General features: G+C 40.0%; 1 protein-coding gene across 2 annotated transcripts in view; it reads left to right on the top strand.

Annotated features, from left to right (window-relative positions):
• tanc1b (tetratricopeptide repeat, ankyrin repeat and coiled-coil containing 1b) overlaps nt 1-18,777 on the top strand; it is a 118,446-nt gene that overhangs the window by 53,507 nt on the left and 46,162 nt on the right. For both annotated transcript variants that reach the window (XM_073473024.1, XM_073473025.1), the window contains exons 5-6: nt 12,885-13,018; nt 15,313-15,502. In XM_073473024.1, the coding sequence (XP_073329125.1) occupies nt 12,885-13,018; nt 15,313-15,502 (324 nt within the window). The remainder of the gene's footprint in view (nt 1-12,884; nt 13,019-15,312; nt 15,503-18,777) is intronic.

Raw genomic sequence — 18,777 nt, 5'->3', positions numbered from 1 at the left:
CAGGTAAAAGAAGTATACTGCTGAGAAACTGCAGGAATGAGCCAACTTACTCAACTAATTATGTACAATTAGGCACTGTATAAACTCTAGACTAATGATTGCTAATTGCTTTAGTAGGAGGAGGCCCCATGCACAGCTGAGAACAGCTACACATGCTATGCCTCTTCCTCTCTCTCCAACGTGGACAAATTCACACATGGAATCTGCTTTTAATTTGAAATCACACCATATGATAGAATGATTAATCAATTAGTTGTCAGCTATTTGATATGATGCCAACTATTTTGTTAATTGATTATTTGGTTTAAAGGTGCAATATGTTGTTGAAAACATTCAGAAATTAACTAAAATGACCAACAATTTTGAAGTTATGATGTCTGTGTTGCAGAGATATCTACTGAAGTTAGCATGCTAACCAGTTAGCCCCAGCCCATCCTAGTCCAAAGCTGCTCTAGTAGCGGTATAAACACACTTTCCTTGTGTTTGGAGATCCTAGTCTGGACTGCTAGATGAACAGCTAACCGAGCTAACTAGTTAACGGTAGTTATATCAGTTATTCAAGAAAATAATTGTCTGCTTAATCGACAGTGAAAATAGTTGTCAGTTGCCACCCTACCATACACTTAGAGCTAGTGTCAGTGACTTTGGCTTTGGTCTGTTACATCAACTGGAGAAACTTCTATTAATGTGCGTCACACGTCACAAGTGACAAGGACGTATCCGATGTTCTTTTGTCAGTAAAGAGAGCATCTTTCAGCCTGTGTTGTCTCCTACTTCAGAGAGGGTAAACAATGTTTTTTTTTTTCCTGCTAACTGCTGAGACAGGATAAGATGTTTGTTTGACATTGCAGCTTTTGTAACAAGGTCAGCGCCAGCGTGGAATGTTGATACACTGCTGCAAGAATCTGAGGCAGAAAATCTATCGGAAATTTTGAAGCATGAGAACTGTGTGACATTTAGGCCCCGAATAAAATGAATTCTTAGGAGTTGTAAAGAGGCTTTTTGTTGGGTGTTGTGCTGAACAATGCCCTTTCTTGGATGTCAAACAACCAGGCTTCACTTCGGTAGTCATGTCTTCTGTTCAACGTTTGTGGTATTTTAGGCAGTTCATACTCTGATTTGTCATTTTGTGTGCATGTTCTATTTTGGTCATTCTCACATATGATCAAAACTTGCATGTAGAATATTCATTTCTTCTTCTTTTGGGTTGGACCATCAGATTTCCAGAGCTCTCTGTTGTGGACAAGCAGGCTGTGCTTTAGGCTAAGTAAAGAAATGTGCGTTTGACCTGCAGTGGTGTCATCTTGCACCACTCCGTCTTTGAGGAAGGATAGAGTTTCTTGTCAGTGTATATTTTTATTTTGTCTATGTGTCCGCAACTACATTTATGTTTGTTTATGTATGTGTGTGTTTGCGTGCATGAGTGCATTTGCAACAGGTGGCCAACGGTCCGCCTGTCAAAATTGTTTCAGCTGTGGTCAGAGCTCTGTCACTGTCAATCAAGACTTAACCTCAGGTCCAGTCCTCTTGCACAATTATGTCTCTCTCTTACAACCCCCTAAGTTACAACTCCAGTGAGACCCTGGCCCAAGTACTTAACACCTGTTTCTTCATGTACTGATTATGTTGTCAATGCTGAAACTATTGGCCAAATTACATTGTTAAGTATTCTGTGAATTTACACCACTTTAATCTGGCTGTGGTGTTGCTGTCACTACTCTGTTCTCACATTTCATTGTCATTTCCTGTACAATGTGTGTTACTAATTTGTTAACACCTTTTGGAGTCCACGTCTTCCTTTGTGGCATATTATTGTTAATGTTAAATTTAGAGGTAACAATGAAAACATTTCTAAATGTAGACATTTTTAGCTGCCAATTGTGTGGTTTAGGCCCAATATAGAGCTAAAAACTCAGTATTCATCTTCATGTTGTCCATAAGTGTATGTTTGTATGCCCTGGCATGTAAAACATGTCATCAAAGAAAAGTAATCTGATGGTCTCACAGCCACAGCTGGGGTTCCTTGCAGGCGGCATGTGAGGAATGTTTTCGCGAATGTAGGAAACCATGGTGTCCCTGGTGACATCTTTCTACATCATTTGGATTTGTCTATTTATAAAAGAGTACAGAAAATGTCAGACTGTCCTTTATTTTCTTTAGAATGACACTATATGAAGAAACAGAGACAGAGATGTGAAAGAGATCTAAAGAAAAACAAGAGAACCAACATGATGGGTCAGTTGTGTTAGCAGTTTCTTAACCATCTACCATTAAGGGAAGTGGTGACTAATACCCCCCTCACACCGGACAAAAAACCCACTAACAGTGACTAACATCTGGCTTTTGTTATGGTGGGATTTGTGCAATCAGCATTCATTCCCACATCAAATGACTCTGAAGTAGCCATGGGAATTTATCGGCTACAGCTCTGATCAGCAGTGAGGGAAACATGACACCCAGGTAGACATGCTAATTTATGTAGCAGGTAGACATGCTAATTTTTGCAAGCATCGTTTGTTCGTTGTTGAGTTTCAAAGAGGGACTGGACTAAAAGACTGTAACATTGTCACTGGCCTCCGTTCTGCATTTTGTGTCCATTCTGTTTGCTGTTTTTGTTTATGACATTGAAAATGACACACCAGAAAAAAAGGAGTCAGGAGAGGCGTCAATCACCTATTTTTAGTGTATTTACCAATGTTTAAAAAACATTCATATACAGTTAATTTTGTGGTGCAAAATAATATTAAAAAGATTGGGTGCTGTTATTTCTTTTGGGTTGAAACAGAATAGTTCTGTGCCTTTCCTATGGCATATATTCCCTCTTTCAATCAATAGCTAGCAGCTGAACCTAGCATGTTATTTGCCTTTTTCCTTGTTTAATAATGAAGCTTCATTAATCTGTGCTGCTCATCTCTTGCAGATCCTTACAGCACAGCCACTGTGCCCCACGGGGCTAAATCGCAGCATGTAGACGCTTTAGCTCTGTTGGTCAAATGGTTAATGAAATGCCATCTGTATCTACAGTTACAAAAACAAAAATAACAGCTCGAGTATGGTGTCAAGCTGAGATGTCAGTTGAAACTATGATTACTTTCACCTTGCCTTCCCCATCCTCTGGATCTCATTTCACTTATTATCAGCAGTCTCACCTCAGGATGCTGTAAAGTCTCATTGGACACTCCATCTGTGCTCGCAGCAAAGGACACTTGTGGTTTTATACATTGGAATGCAATAACAGCGCTTAATGTGCTTTAGGGGGCAACGTCACCTGGTACCTCCGAACTCAAATGGGGAAGCAGGATGCATGTTCTCATCGAGGGTTCATTAAACAGGCTCCACTGTTGTGGTAATGAAACTCCAGCTGCTAATGAGCACCGGCTGGATTGTTTTCTCGGCAGGGAGAGCCAAGACAGCTCTGTGGAGCCAGGCTGTTCATGGGCTTCACCCTCGTCCTCCACCCTTCCTCTTCTGCTCCTCCTCCTTCCGTCTTCATTCTTCGTTTCACACCTGCTCATAAACTTCCTCAGGCCGGCAGATAACGATGTTGTTTTGTTTTTGCCTCCATTTGCTGTACAGTTACTGGAATAAGGAAAAATGGTTCAGGTATATCCCTGTTTTTTCCTTTATCTTAGAATAGCGTAAGATATAGAGGATTAATAAGATACTGTACAGGGAGACGTTTGACTTTGGAACTGCCTTCTATCCAGATAGATGCAGTCATCTTACCTTGTGGGTATTTTCAAAATTCCCGTACTGCCACAGTTTAATCATGCTGCCCACCACAGAATCATAATGTCAACTCCATTACAAAGTCTCAAACTGATTCATATTGTTTCAGGTTTAGAGCTCTCACAGATAAAGTCATCGGCCTATCCAAGTGCATTCGGATGGGACCAATTAATAAACTAGGTTAATAAAGATGAGAGTCGGTAAAGAGAGCCATGAGAATGATGCTGCTGATTGACTCCACTCATCATTTCTGGATGGTATTGGATCCGCTGCAAAGATACAGGAGCTGGGGTCATAATAGACAAATCTTTACCAAGCCTATTTTTCTTCTCATTGAATCATTCACATTGCATTCACATTGGTAGCCTACAGCATTTGTAGAGAGCTCACTTATAGCTGAACCGTCTATATATTGAGCTTGCAAGGTCTGACATTCCTAACAGCTTTTTATTTTTTTTCTCTGTACGTTCAGGCTTCCAATTAAGACTGTATGTCAGTGTAAAGGGCTGTTATCCACCTAGGTTGGCCAAAGATTTTCAATTTTGCCTTTACACTCCGCAGAACTTATGCACAATTGATTAAATATATAACCGAAATGGGAAAGGGGACAAATTACACATCCTTGCGCATGGGAAATGATAATTGAACCTGAATTTCTTTATAAGTGGTTGTGTTGCTGTAGAAATCTTGTGACCCTGCATTGAATGTATTTTAACGTATTATTAGTAACACATTAGAGGCTTTCTAGCTAATTTAACCAATCTGTCATCTAGTCACTCTCATTAAGACTGGAAGCAAACGTGGGATTATTAGGCTGTTGCAGAGGTCTGCACAATTGTTCACTTGTCATAGAGCTTCACTAGTCCTGTGACACATTATTGCACAATAACACTCTGTGATAAAATGGCTGGTTGTTATTTGGTGTAATGTGGTAGCTGCCACCTCCAACCACACAGTTTGCTAGCCTCAGTTGTATATGCATAGAATGGTAGAGATAGACAGCTAAAATGTTGACTTAAATGTTTTTTTAGAAAGAATCCTTGATAGATGTGCACTGAACACATAATAACACATAAGTACTTGTTGGAATATTAAGTTAAACAGGTGATTTGTTCAGTAAAAGACTCAAAATGAGCTTGGATGTATCTGTTTCCATTTGAAAGTCCAGTTAAGATGAATGCTATGGCCGCTCCCAAACTGTGATGAAGCTGCTGTTGCAAATATAAGTAGCATAACATTGGCTGACTGTAACCCCAGTTTTTTGCCTTTTGCCCATAGCTTCTTGTAGCATTAGCAAGCAGTGTCATACATGAACAAGATTTATTACTCTTTAATGGCTGTGCTATATTCAGAGCTTAACAAAAGATAGCAAACAGTAGCATTAACTGTGACAAACAGCATGGCTATAGCTATGAACTGACAGCCTCCCGTCCCCTAAACCAGGCTTGAAAACAGATACCCACATAGTAACTCTCTCAATGGCTGCTGGACTCCCTGGTCTTTCAAGTGGAGGCACAGAGAGTCTTACAGCAGTTTGTCACGACTGGTTATCTCCAGCGCTACATAGCTATTCATGCAGCACTGACTTGTGGTCAGTCAGTGTCCAGCGTGTCCCCTAACCCTCTGCATCACACATTACGTAGCCTTGCAGTTGTTTCCTGTAGCTTCCTTGCTTTCTTACTGGTGCATTTTTAAAAAATACTGGGAGAGAGGTTTCTAGCAGAATTTGAAGGTGTAGTTACTCTTTAACTTTGGTTGTTAAAGAATTTCGACCCAGATGTGTACTGAGTTCGACTTATCGGCTTCCAGTGCACTAACACTGATATGAGTAAGACAGAAAAGAAAATGCTCACACATACCCACACATACAGTACGTCAACAGTTAAAATTTGTGTGTGACTGACCTGCTGTGCCTCAGGTAAAGGAGCCAATGAGCATAAACATGAAACAAGAGCAGATCTAATCTCGAAACACTGAGAGAGGCCAGCAGCTCTGACTCAGCCCACCGTCAGGTTATCTTGGGAGACAGGTAGACCACTTGCAGTCAGAAGTGCTCCACTGCTGATAGCATTTTAAATCAGTAAACCATAGCAGCCCTCTTTCATGCTTTCCTTTTCAGGAATGCGTGACAGCTTGAGAAACTGATAAACCCCACACTGACCTCTGTCTTTGGACTTTGTTGACTGTTTTTTTTTTTCTGATTTGGTATGGATTAGAAAGTCCTCTTCCCCTTGAAGAATGAAGTTATTCATTAAAAGTGAGATACACCAATGTGGTTCTTGACCTGGGGTTAATTTAAGTCCCTCTGCTGTGTTAATGTGTCTCAGACTGAAGAAACTGAGCTATAGAACATACAGTAATACAGGGATATAGTTGCTACACTTGGGTAGGATGGTTGTCTTTATATGATTTATTATGTGACCTTAGTGTCCTCAAGTGTACCATGACAATGCTACTTATGGTGTTGTTAAACTCGACATTCTTTTTAACCTTTTATTGGCTGAGATATACAGCACTGCAACTCTTCTATGGCCTTAAGGCTACAGAATGAGATACACCATAGTAACAACAAATACAGTCTGGACTAAATGCACCGTATACTGTAGCTATTACTGCCATAAAAAGGCCAAACACTGGCCATGTTTTATAGAAAGTCCTTGGGGAAATAATGACTAGTAACGTTACCTGGTAAACAGTCTCTTACAGTCTCAGCGCCTACAGTGTGTTGTCATTGGTGACAGTGGCGAGACCTGACAACAAGCAGCAGTGATTTCATAAAGACTTTTTAAGGCAATGGCTGCTCATTAAAGCTTTAGATGCAGATCAGATCAATGTAGGAGCCCAAAGAATAGAGCTTGTGGCTGAGAGGTAGCTGATTTGATCCACAACCACGTTGGAAAATTTGGCAGGAAGGCAAGAGAGCAACATGTGTCCCTCCCTCAGTATGACAGCTGAGGTTCCCCTGGAGCAAGAGTCTTACAACAACGGATGAAAGCGGCCAATAAATGAGACTGCGGATGTTTTGAGCGGCGTCTAGGAATGAAAATAAAGGTAAAACTATAATTATAGATAAGAGTATTTCCGTGAGCCTGATCTACCTTTTCTGCCTTTCATGTTTTCTATGACTTTGAGAAATTTGGCTGTCATTGCTGTCATCAGACAGTGAAATGGTAAGGAGTGATGAATAGGCGATGATAACATTCATTAAAGAAACAGGTCTCGGGGTTAGTCACACGCTCCAAATTCATTCAGAGGCAGTTGACAAGCTAAAGCCAAAGAATTATAATTAATAAACCTGAGTTACAACCCTCAGCTTAACACAGATTCCTCTGTGCACTGCATGTGCTATGTTTCTATTCATAAATCCAAGACAAAACACTCTGCACAAATGCTTTCAAAGTAAAGGTTGCAGTGTGTCCAATCTGTGTTGTTGGTACAGTGTTCTGATTTGCAGAGATCACACTTGCTAATAGAAGATATTGTTATTGATGTGGCCTATGAGCCTCAGTTTTGGCTTGTAACTGCCATGTGTGTCACATATGCTGACATCTCTGTTTATTGTGGTGAGCTCATGTCAGATGCTCTGAGGTCTGTAACAATTCCAGGGCTAATGATCAGTCCATGGAGGCAGGTTGGTTTAAATGGTTTTATGGAAGCAGTGATGAAGGGGTCCTGTCAGGGAAAAGGGGACGAAGCACACCAACAACAAATTGGATTAGTTTATACATTGTTATATGTCATAACCAGAGCAGGTACAAATACAGCTCTGTACTCTTTAAAAAAATAAAAAAATAAAAAATAATGAAAAAACATTCTTGTTTCACCAGATTTTTGTCTCGTTCTTCTTCTTTAATGCATCTATTACTGTATTTTCCCTCACAATCAAGTGGTAAGGAGAGGGAAAAACATTGATTCTCTCAAGTATTGTAGTTTTTTTTAATACAATTTGTGAATCAATTCTTTGATTCCGATTTTATATAACTAGTGATTATCCCATAAGCTCGATGCTAACACATAATGAGAATTACCATACCAATGCCAATACCAACATGCTAATAAAAATTAGCATCTCAAGTCGAACAATATTATCTCCATGGAAGATCCATTTTATTTCACATGCTTAACATTAGATGTTGAAATTAACTTATAACTGTTGATTTCACATTGTTAAATCAGTCAGCTACTCAAACTTCACAGTAGGTTTAAAAATACCACCACCACTAGGTGGAGAAATAGTCATAGACACTCAGCACATATACACTATATTTACAGTATATATGTATTTTTTATTAACCTTATAGTACTGTCAGGAACAACTAAATGTAGCAATTTACTTCAAAAAGTATTTTATTTACCACTTTTATATGCAGTAGAGCAATGATGCTGCAGAAATTAAATGCTGAAAGACTGACTGGCATGTGATGTGTGCATGTCTAGAGTCTTCAATTCAAAAAAACAAGCAAAAATTACAATAAATATTAACATTGAATTCCAATACTTGAAGATTTGCAATACTTAAGAAATACATATACAACAAATTGGACCCAAAGTGTTGTTATAATATTGAACCAGACGATAAGCATATCGTCCTATCCCTGTTAAGTGGAGGGCATAAACATCTCACAGTGTGTGATTCTCCATATTTTAGTCTTCACAAATCCATAACATTTGCATTTCAAAAACTAAAAGCCACGCCACACCATGCCTTTGACAGACTCTCACAATCAAAAAACCTGTCATTGTCTGTCTCTAATGTACGGTAGCTGTAAATGTGTGATGTGTAAGGTGCCCCTTTTAAAGACCTGGGACCAATTCCCATTATCTGTACCCGTCTACTAAAAGTTGATGGAGCGTGCAATGTGGTGTTGTGTATTTCAAATTGCTATTGACCTGCTATTGCAGCACTCAACACAGATGATATCTGAATTCAGAATTGTTTGTGTGATTTATCTGTATGTGGTTGCATTAATAACATCTACAGGACATCAAATGTTAATTGCAGGAAATCCTATAAAGATGTCATAGCCACATTGAACGCTTGCATTCAAAACACTGTCAAAGCCAACAAGAAACATATCTGAAGATTACATCTTGAACGTATTCCTTGTTATAAGGATTTGTGTATGACGTGGTGGGTGAGAGTGTCCTATGATTATAGCGCTGTGTTAAGACTTAATATGTCATAATCCAATGACCCTGAATATGTCTATAAAATCATTGCTGGCATCCAGGCCTCAACATTGTCTTTGCACCAGTGGTCTTTAAAGGTTCCTTTCAAGCAGTTACATGAGCAGGGTCATATTCCCCATAAAGAATTGATTTCCAGTGTCAGGTCTTTTTTTTACTGCACAGTATTTGCAATGGAGAAAAGGTGATGCAAGTACAGCACAGTGTGTGGGTTAGCATTCAATACTACATGGACAAAAGCTTCAGTTTATTCAATATGAAACCTTTAGGCCTCTTTGGTGATTGCTATGTCTCCTTTCAGGCATATATTTCTCAAAATTAAAGGCAAATGCGTTTTCATTTTTTTTTCTTCTTTTTTTGGAAGCAGTGCAACTGGCCTCAAGTCAGTGCCAACATGAAACACAAACTAACATCAGAAACTAGGCAACCAAGTGGGAAGATTGGTCAAAGGGTTAACATAAATATTCTGCACAATCTCAACTTAGAGATATGTTCTAGTCTGGCATTACATACTACACAAGTATCTTGTCTAACACATTTTGTTCTTGGCTGAAGGATGTAGGCACATGACTAACATGTGCCAAGGCATAATGGCTGATTCTGTCCTGTTCAGAAGCCTTTGATAAATTGCTAGCTCGGTTTATTCTTCCTTTTCAAAATTGCTCTGGTAGTTATAGTGTACCAGCTGTGAGCATTTCAGTTTTCAAGAAAATTCAAGAACCTTTGCTGCTCTTAAAGTAGTGGGGAATTAGTTCTCACTAGGTGCGCAGTCTGCTTGATTAGGCTTTGTTGGTCCAAATAAAACCATTTAGCTACTATTCAAAGATAAGACAACCAGTCCTGCTGTTTAACTGAGGAGCAGAAATGGTAAGTAGCTCAGGTGGAATAGTAGAGTTGTTTTTTGATTGCACAGTTTGAAGTTCTGTCCTCGGCTCCTCCTAGTTACAGGAGAAGCATTTTTGAGCAAGACATTGAAAGAGCGTTATTATTTAATATGTATAGCTTCTGTTGTTTCCTTCAAATTAGGGCTGCACAATGAGGTAAAAACATCATTTTGCGGTTCTTTTAACATATATTGTAATTGCCTTATGATTCATGATTAGTGGGAATGATCAGTTTTGAGTCACGGTTTTAATTTTCTTTTTCTTTTTTTCATTTTATTTGAAAAAGCAAGTTGTTACCATTACCATTGCATATAACCTTTACAACATAACAAACTTTCCTTGATCCACTTGAAGTTATTTGTCTATCGTTTAACCCCCTTTCTGCTGGGAATTTGGAAAGATGGTTGCAGAAAGAATTTTCATCTTTTGAGTCATACATTTACAATAACATATGAACAACAGAACTAAAATCATGACGTGACATTCGTTAGGGTCTGTATTAAACATGTTTTCTTACATTTGGAGTACAAGATTTATTGTAGGTCAGGGCAATCCACTGTTTCATTACAAATGTTGCATCAAAGAGTGAGACCCTTGGTTATATTGCATTTTCAGTATTATTTTTGATTTATTGTGGAGCCCTAATTCAGATGTAGAATTAGTATTTTTGCTCTCGCTGCCAACCAAACTAAGAACTCATGCTGTAGAGTTTAAGGTGGTCTGTATTTTTCCCTGTTTCTGACTACAGCAGCAGTGAGATTCACCTCATATGGTCTTTCTCGCTTATAGATTTTGTCTGCAGCATGTGATTTTAGCTCACCGTCCATTAGGTGAATCTTAAGAATAAAAGCTCCTGTTATGAAAGTGGATTTTACAAAAAGCAGGTAGATAATGAATAGAGCTGTGATAACTTTCTTTAAACTTTAAACTTTAATCTTTTTCTAAACTTATACTGTCCAACATTCCTTCATTATTGTTGCAATGCAACTTCCTCTGACCAGTGGCAAGAAAGTAGCTCCTAATGACTTAAATGTGACAAGATCTAACTGAGGCGCCCCTGAATTCTACAAGGACCTCCAGCAATTACATTAAGGACACAGCAGTAGTCAAAGATGCCACACCAAATTATAGCATACATCAATTACAGGTATAAACAGACAATACAAAGCAATTTGAGTTAGAAAACAGAAACATAGATTAAGGAATGTGTCACTGACATGGCAGACATCTGGAACCAATGGTGAAAAGTTAGGCCAAAAGTTTGAAAAAGCAAAACAAAATAACAATAATAGTCAAATATTTAAAGTCTCTCTTAAAGGGTAACCACCAATTGTACACATTAGAGTGTCTTTACAGGTCTTAGGGAGAACTACTGTATATGTGCAAAAAGAAGTATAAAGCCTTTTATGGCTGTGGAGGAAACTGAATGTAATCTAATAAAGGAAAGAGGACAGGTAGTAGCTGCAGTGTATCTGCAGGTGTATATGTTATGCTAAATGTCACTGAAACTGACCTGTCTGCACTGAACTTCCAGATGGCTCTCGTATGTTCAGTAATCCCCATTTTAAGATTGACTAAACATAAATTAAATTTAAAATGGCATTCTTATGTGGAAACTAGCTGAAGAAGTATGATGGAGTGGGTGGAGACATTTACATATGATAACATCCAGTGAGATGTTGTTCACTTTCACATTTCAGGACTTCATGTGCCCCCAATTTGCACTTGAAATAAGATACAGACAGAGGAGGTCCTCAAAGCGGAGGGAAGTAAACCTAATGTCTGGGCAGTCAAATGTGTGAGAAAAATGTTAGAAATCAAGGCTGATTTTGTTATGTAGAAGTAGATGGTGTCTCGTGGACGGATGGAGATAAGTCTTTTTGATGATTTCATCCAAAGGGAGTCTTCCTTTAATGCTATAAATTATCCATTTTCACCACCACTTTTCAAGCATTCTCCAGTTTTGTCTTCTCTGTCAGATGTTACATAATTTTAACAAGTTGAGGAGTTAGCCAATCTTTCGAGAAAACGACTAGCAATTATAATAATGTATTGACGTTCACAATGAAAAAGAATGCATTATTTGTTGATGGGCATTTGCGTGCCTAAGATTTATATGTGTGCTTGTGTTGTGGCTTCATTGGGGCTTGGCAGTACATCGTGCCATCGGACTTTGTTTGTATTTAATCAGATTGACTGCCAACGTTATTAATAGCTGTGGAAGAAGAAGGAGGGTAAAGGAGAAAATGAAGGAGAGAGGAGGGAAAGGTGCTGACAGAGAGCTGTATAATAAGCTTTTGTACAGTACCTTGGACATCTGCTCCCCTCTCTCCCTCCATCTGTGTGTCTGTCTGTCGATAATACTGTCTGTTCACTCTCAGGTACCTTAATTAATTTACCACATCCATATATGAGTTACATAGTATTTGTATGGATGATGAAACACGCTTTTTTGATTTTCAGCACAGGTGGTTGTTAAAGTGTTTTATTTCTCTTCACTTTTTTGGAGGGTTAATACATATAAACAGAAAAGAGATTGCAAGTGGACTGGAGACCTTGGAATGGCACACTAAACAAGTACAGAGGCTTGGGAGTGAAGACTGCAGACAGTTTAAGCTGTGTTGGAGAAAGACCCATGTCCACTCATTGATATTCAGAGGCTCTATGAGTGAGAGCTGTAAACAACCAGAAAGCTCTGGAATTGGCACTCGAGGCATGTTGCAGGACACACAGTTTCTGCTTTCTTAACAATGCTGGACATTCACATGTATTCAGACACTTAGAACACACTCACACAGACACCAGAGCCCCCACCACACTCCCTCACTCACTCTCTCTCTCACTCCCTTGCTCTTCTTTCCTCCCCCTCTCCTGGTCTGCACCACATCAGCAGCAGCTGGAGAGTGCAGCATAGCATTTCAGAGCAGAGCAGAGCCGAGAGGAGGGCAGGGCAGGCAGAGTGGCCCTGTGTGGGCCATCCAGCGGAGAGAGGGAATCTGTCCGCTAACGTTGAGCTTCTCTCTCTCTCTCTCTCTCTCTTTCTCTGTCTTTCTCTCTATCTCTCTTTCTCTCTCTCTTCTCTAGAGCTGCAAGCAGGGAAACAACCAAGCTCCTCCTCTCCTGCCACTCAGGAACTGATGACAAGGCTGGGCTTTTTACTAGGAGAAGGGATCCCGGGTACAGCACGCATACCTATGGACGACAAGAATGAAAAGAAGGTATTTTAATTTTCTCCCTCCCCTCCAACTCCCCCCCTCTTCCAACAGCAGCTGCTGCCTCTGCTGCTGCAGCACACAGATAGAGAGATAGGGGAGAGAGGGAGAGGATGAGAAGAGGAGGGAAGTTGTGACAGTGTAACAGAAGAATGGATTTTTTTTGTTGCAGCTTGATTCATTTTTTCCCCTGTGTGTTATCTTCGGATGGGGATTTAGGAGGCACCCCAGGGGATTATTTTTTTGGCGCAACAAACAACGGTAACTGTCAAACTGTTTTGAGATGTTAAAGATGTTTTAAAGAAAGAAACTGCATTTTTTTTAAGAAATGTGGTGGTTTTATTTCAGTGCAAGCTCTCCAGCATGGTGTGTGTGTCTCCCAGTAACTTGAGTAAAATTCCAGGGGCTCTTGAGTATGTAACAAGAGTGTCTGAGCCCGGGTCCAGAAATAGAGTTATGTTAGGTCTGAGCCTCACTTTGTTTGGCTCTGCTAATTAAGCTGGAGACCATGTGAAGGGTAGAGAAGAGCCCAGCATGCTACGCTTCCCTCATGTATCTTGTGTCTTGGACACGTTTCGAAACTGAAGCGGCTGGAAAGTGAAAGAGAATCACAAAGTATTTTATGAGGTGTCTCATTAGTTCAGATGTCAAGAAGGGTGACAGTGTAATGGTTTTTACTTTGTGTTTGTTTGTGTGGCTGTAGGTGTGTTTCAGCTGTGGATGAGCATCTGCCAGCAATTCTCTTTTCCTCCATACTGCTGTTTTACAACATGTCTATTAACTCAGCATGTTGTTTTTACTTGTGCCTTACAGTAAATTATTAAATGCCAATAAGCTGTTTGGCTCTCACTGTGACTTGTTAGTCGGAAGAAGCTTGGGCTGCATTGCCGCGCAAAAACCTGCTGGCGTGCTGTCTCAAAAAACAGGTGGGACTTAGACTAGAAATAAGAAATGTTATGCAGTTAGTATTCTACAAGTTGTTAATGGCTAGGGTATGTATCATCCCTTCTATTCCTCTGTTTGTATTCTTCTAGCTTGCTTGTGAATCAGTACATGTCGAATGAGAGGTTAGTCCCACCTCTGTCTCAAACTGGTGAAGCATTGGTGAGTCGTACTCGTATTTTGTGAGACTGGTCTGAGTGAATATGAATTTTTTGCAGCAGAAAAATTCCCACATTCTCTGTTCATTTTGAAACACTACAATGTTGTCTGCAGGACAAAGCTTCATTAATTGTCAAACTTACTGACAAGCACTATTTATGTATAACTTGTACTGGAGTTGTTCCATTGTCCTCAAAGATTTTAGTGCAGTAACAATATACAGTATGTGAAAAGCGCCTTAGAAACAGGTTTGGGATGTTTGAGTTCAGGTTGAATGTGAGATTTTAATTGGAGGAGTTGTTTGAGAAGCCAAATATGGGTAAAAGCCCCTCAAGCAGCAACACATCTGTAAGAAAGTTGTTGTTTTGAGGATAAGGGTTGATTAAATATGACCTGGGCTTGTAATATTTTTCTTTGGTGACTGTAAAGTTAGCAATGAGCCTGCTAAAGAATTCCCCCTGTATTGAAAATGAAAGCGTGCTGAATTCACTGGAATGTGAATGGAGCATGATGAGGGAGGAGTTGGTTCAGAACTTACTGAGTGACAATCAGGCTTAATCTCTGTGCTCGAAAGCTTTGGTTCTTCTTACAGTGGGACAACGATGAGCTTCTTGAGCTACAGTATATTGTGTGTAATCAGAGTACAGTTGAAGGAAGATGGGGAAACAGGACAAACCAGCTTTAATTTGGATTACTACGGTTGTCAGTTAGCTCAAACAAAGCTTCAGCTGCTGTATGCTTGTCAGACAGGCTTCATGGCATGAGAAAGGTATCTTTTGTGTCACAACAAAGTGTAGACTTCTTCCCTTGTGAAATTCTCTTCAGGCTTTTTATAGTTGCTCCAGACATATGAGTGTGTAATTTTCAAGCCTTTCTCCGTTTACAGCGCTTTTGCCCTTCGGCTTTTGTGTCATGCTTGCATGTGAAAGGCTTGTTTATTTGGGAGGAATTTTATTTGGCATTGCTTTTGCATGATCCAGGTCAAATAGGCAGTGAACTTGGATCAAATGAGTCTTTATAGCGTTCTCAATTCTCCTTCCAAATAAGGTTGGAAAATTATTGTTTTTTTGCTGCTCATGCTGAAAAAATGTGAAAAAGTTGCCAGCCGTTGAGTTGATTTCATACTTCATTGACAGGTTTGATTAGTAGAGCACATTCTTGGTGTACCTTAACCCTTTTCTCTGTCCCCCTCTCCTCAGTGCTCTGTGACTAGCCAGGGTATCAGTCCCTGCTCTACACTGACCAGCAGCACGGCGTCTCCCAGCACTGACAGCCCATGCTCCACGCTCAACAGCACGACCAGTCGCCCCCCTCTCAGCCGCTCCAGCCCCTGTGGGACCATCACAAGCCCCAGCTCCACACTCGAGAGCAAGGACAGCGGGATCATAGGTGAGAAATAGCCCACTCCATCATCATACACAAGTAGCAACTTGTTTGATCCATGAAAACTTGGTGAGATTAGAAGCAACATGTCCTTACTTAAAGGTAACCTGCAGAGTCTTTTTCATCATGTCCCTTCCATTCTCCTGCGTGAAATTTTGGGAATGCATTGAGGGAATTTATGGCACAAATGTTCACTTGGACTCAAGAATGAACAGTGGAATTTTACTCAAGTTTGTGACAAAACATTTTGATGATATTGAGCTTCAGGTGATTATTAGTGCGCCATGTGACAAAGCTCTCTATCAGTCCTCTGTACTCAATAAATCTAATTGTAAAAATAGTCTATAAGTGAGGACAGCATGTTTCTCACTGGAGATTATTCACTGGAATCATACATGTCAATGTGATATCTTCAATTTCACAGAGGACTACATTTACCTTTTATCAAAATCTAGTTTTGGTTTTTGTTTCTTACACATGTGGGAACACAAAATTGATTCAAGATGCCTTGTTGCTGATTGTTTTTATGCTATTGGCTGCAATAATGAGCCAAAAAAGTGAATAAAACAGACCAACAAATGAGCAAACATGGATGTAAACAAAATAGGATTTAGAATAGACCTTTGCAAATGTTTAATGAGGAGACAAATGCGTTTGTCACCTTTGTCACGTCTTGAGGATTCACACAATGCATGTGAGTAACATTTGAGTGAATAAGTGTGAGTATCACTGCATGTAAACATAACTTTGTTAACGAGAAAAGGCCACAGGGCACCTTTTAATTTAGCTGCTTAAAGCTATCCACATGGAGACCAGAGGTGGAAATGGTGGAAATGATTAACTGTTGTACTGTATTTCTGTTTGAGGAAATTGTCTTGAATTGTACTTCATGATGCAAAAATAAACTACCAACAGACATCAATATCTGAACCCACATAACACAAAGCACTGTCTGTTAAAAAACAATCTTCAAACTGACTTTACCTCAGTTTAGAAAACCACCTGTGGAGCCTTTGCCAAAATGATGAGCAACCACGTTAGGAATGCCAATGATGAGCCAAGTCAGCTGCAGATCCAGTGGGAAACCAGGCACAGTGCATCAATAGCTTAGTCAGGAGCATTAGTAGCCTCAGCTTACCAGTGGCTACATCAGTTTCTAGGTTTGATAAAAACATAGGCTCTGCTGACCTCCCTCTAATGTTTTTCTTCTTCTTTTGGCATTTATCTTGCACAGTACAACCATCAGCACAGAGTCCCCTAGCACACACTTATTGTATTATGATCACTTATTACACTATTTCCCATGAAGCTGTTCTATTTCCTAATTTGCCAGCCCAGGATTGCAATTACCTCGTTTGCACTTGCGTGATTGAGAGAAAAGTCTCACCTGCGTGGTGCCATTCATCATTCATCATTTTGTTAAACCCATTGGATTTTTCACGGGACTGAATAGAATTTGTGTCACGGTTGATTCATCCTCCACCATTTCTCACTTATTGGGTTTGTATAGAGCTGTTCCGGTATGAGGGTGCATTGAGGTGACAGCAGCCACAGTTTGACGTTGTATTATATCTCCTGTAATAGCTCTGTAAGACATCTGGGGATTTGCACAAGCTGACAGGAATGTGACGTAGTCTATTCATGTATTAATCTGTCCGCTGTTCCTACTCACAAAGCTTATAGTGGCGATACAACCTTTAGAAATTCATTCTGAAGACATGTTTTGAGTATTTTTGGTGTGGGGTCAATAGCAGATTGTAACTGTACGATTATGCAGCTATCCTCAGTTGAACTTTCATTTTCATTTCTGAAGGCGCTGGTGGATTTTTTTTTTTTTTTTTTTGGGGGGGGGGTATCATACATTTTATGCTTATTAAGGTAACAGACTGACATGATTGTTCCACAGTGTTTGCCAAAGCCACATATAACACAACAATTTGGATTTCCAATACTGCAGAGTTGACATAACTGATTATCATGAGTCAGTCATTCTGTCCCCCAGAGCAATATCACAGCTAGCTGCTAAATAATTTATGGAAGCTCTGATATATAATCTTTCAGCATAGAGCATCGACATGCTACCACCCAGGATGAGACGAGCAGTCACGTTGCATTTGTTGAAGTCTATCTCATCGTAAAGCTACTTTGCTTGTGTCAAATCAAGATTTATTTTGCGAGAGAACGACACGATGTGACATCGGCCCTACAACATCCCACCCACCCGCCTCGATAAGACCGCGCAGGCAGGGAAAAGAACAAAGCTATGTTGTGTGTACAAGTCAGATTCCAGCCTGAGATTAATGTTCCCCATTCTTTGAAGTTTTGACTCTCACTCTGATTTCAAAAGCACATTAATTTGGCTTTGTACTGCCTTAAAAGCTCCTTGGTGGAACCGGGGAGACTTTGCAATGCCTTAACATTTCTATACAGTTCCCACAGGACTTTCTGCATGAGGTGCAGGGAAAAGGACTTAAACAGGCCCTTTAAGCAATGACCATTTTCAGCTCTGCATATGGTAAAATAAATTATTTTTTGCCAGTGGCTATAATTCAACCAAGTAACCAATCACTGTAACCTCCTATTCTGCTGTGCTCAGAGCAGGGGAGGTGTGACAGGTGTCTTGAATGACCTCATATTTGCCTAGGTAAACAGCATAGGAGTCACAAGATCCAGGATGTGTTAGATTAGTGATAGTGATGATGATGCAACGTGCTGCAGCATTATGAAATCCAGATTAGGAGTGTGTGATGCAAACGCAGCCAGCTGGCCAGTCAGTTCCAGTCCCCTGACTGTGCTGATGTTTCTTTATCCAGCTGCCTGTCATTGTGCTGCTCTGGCCCTCCACACAGTTTTTTTTTTTTTTTGGATCGTATTAGACGGTCGGGTTGGCCTGAGGACAGATTAAAGGATTTAGTCTCGTGTTAGCAAAACACCTGTCTGAATGCAAAAAATACCAAAGGCTCATTCTCCACTCTACTCTTTCATTTTTTTATATGGTTGAGTGTGAATTGTATTGGTTCATAGTACAGCATCCAGTCGCAGTGCGCTGTATGATATTGGATTCACATCGTCGTCGTGTCTGAGCTCAGGAAATGAATTCTGATGAAGACTGTGTCTGTAAATATAAAATCAGGTGGTGAACAGCGTTGATAAAGGCAATGAGGAAAAGCATGTAGTTATTAAAAGTTCCATTACAGCTCAGTATCTCACTTGAGATGAAGACAGATAAATGTTCATAGCACACAAGCGACATTACTCTCACATTTCTTCCCTCCTGCGCT

Source organism: Pagrus major, chromosome 9 (assembly GCF_040436345.1).
Source record: "Pagrus major chromosome 9, Pma_NU_1.0".
Taxonomy (NCBI): domain Eukaryota; kingdom Metazoa; phylum Chordata; class Actinopteri; order Spariformes; family Sparidae; genus Pagrus; species Pagrus major.
This window is presented reverse-complemented; position numbering and strand designations above follow the sequence as displayed.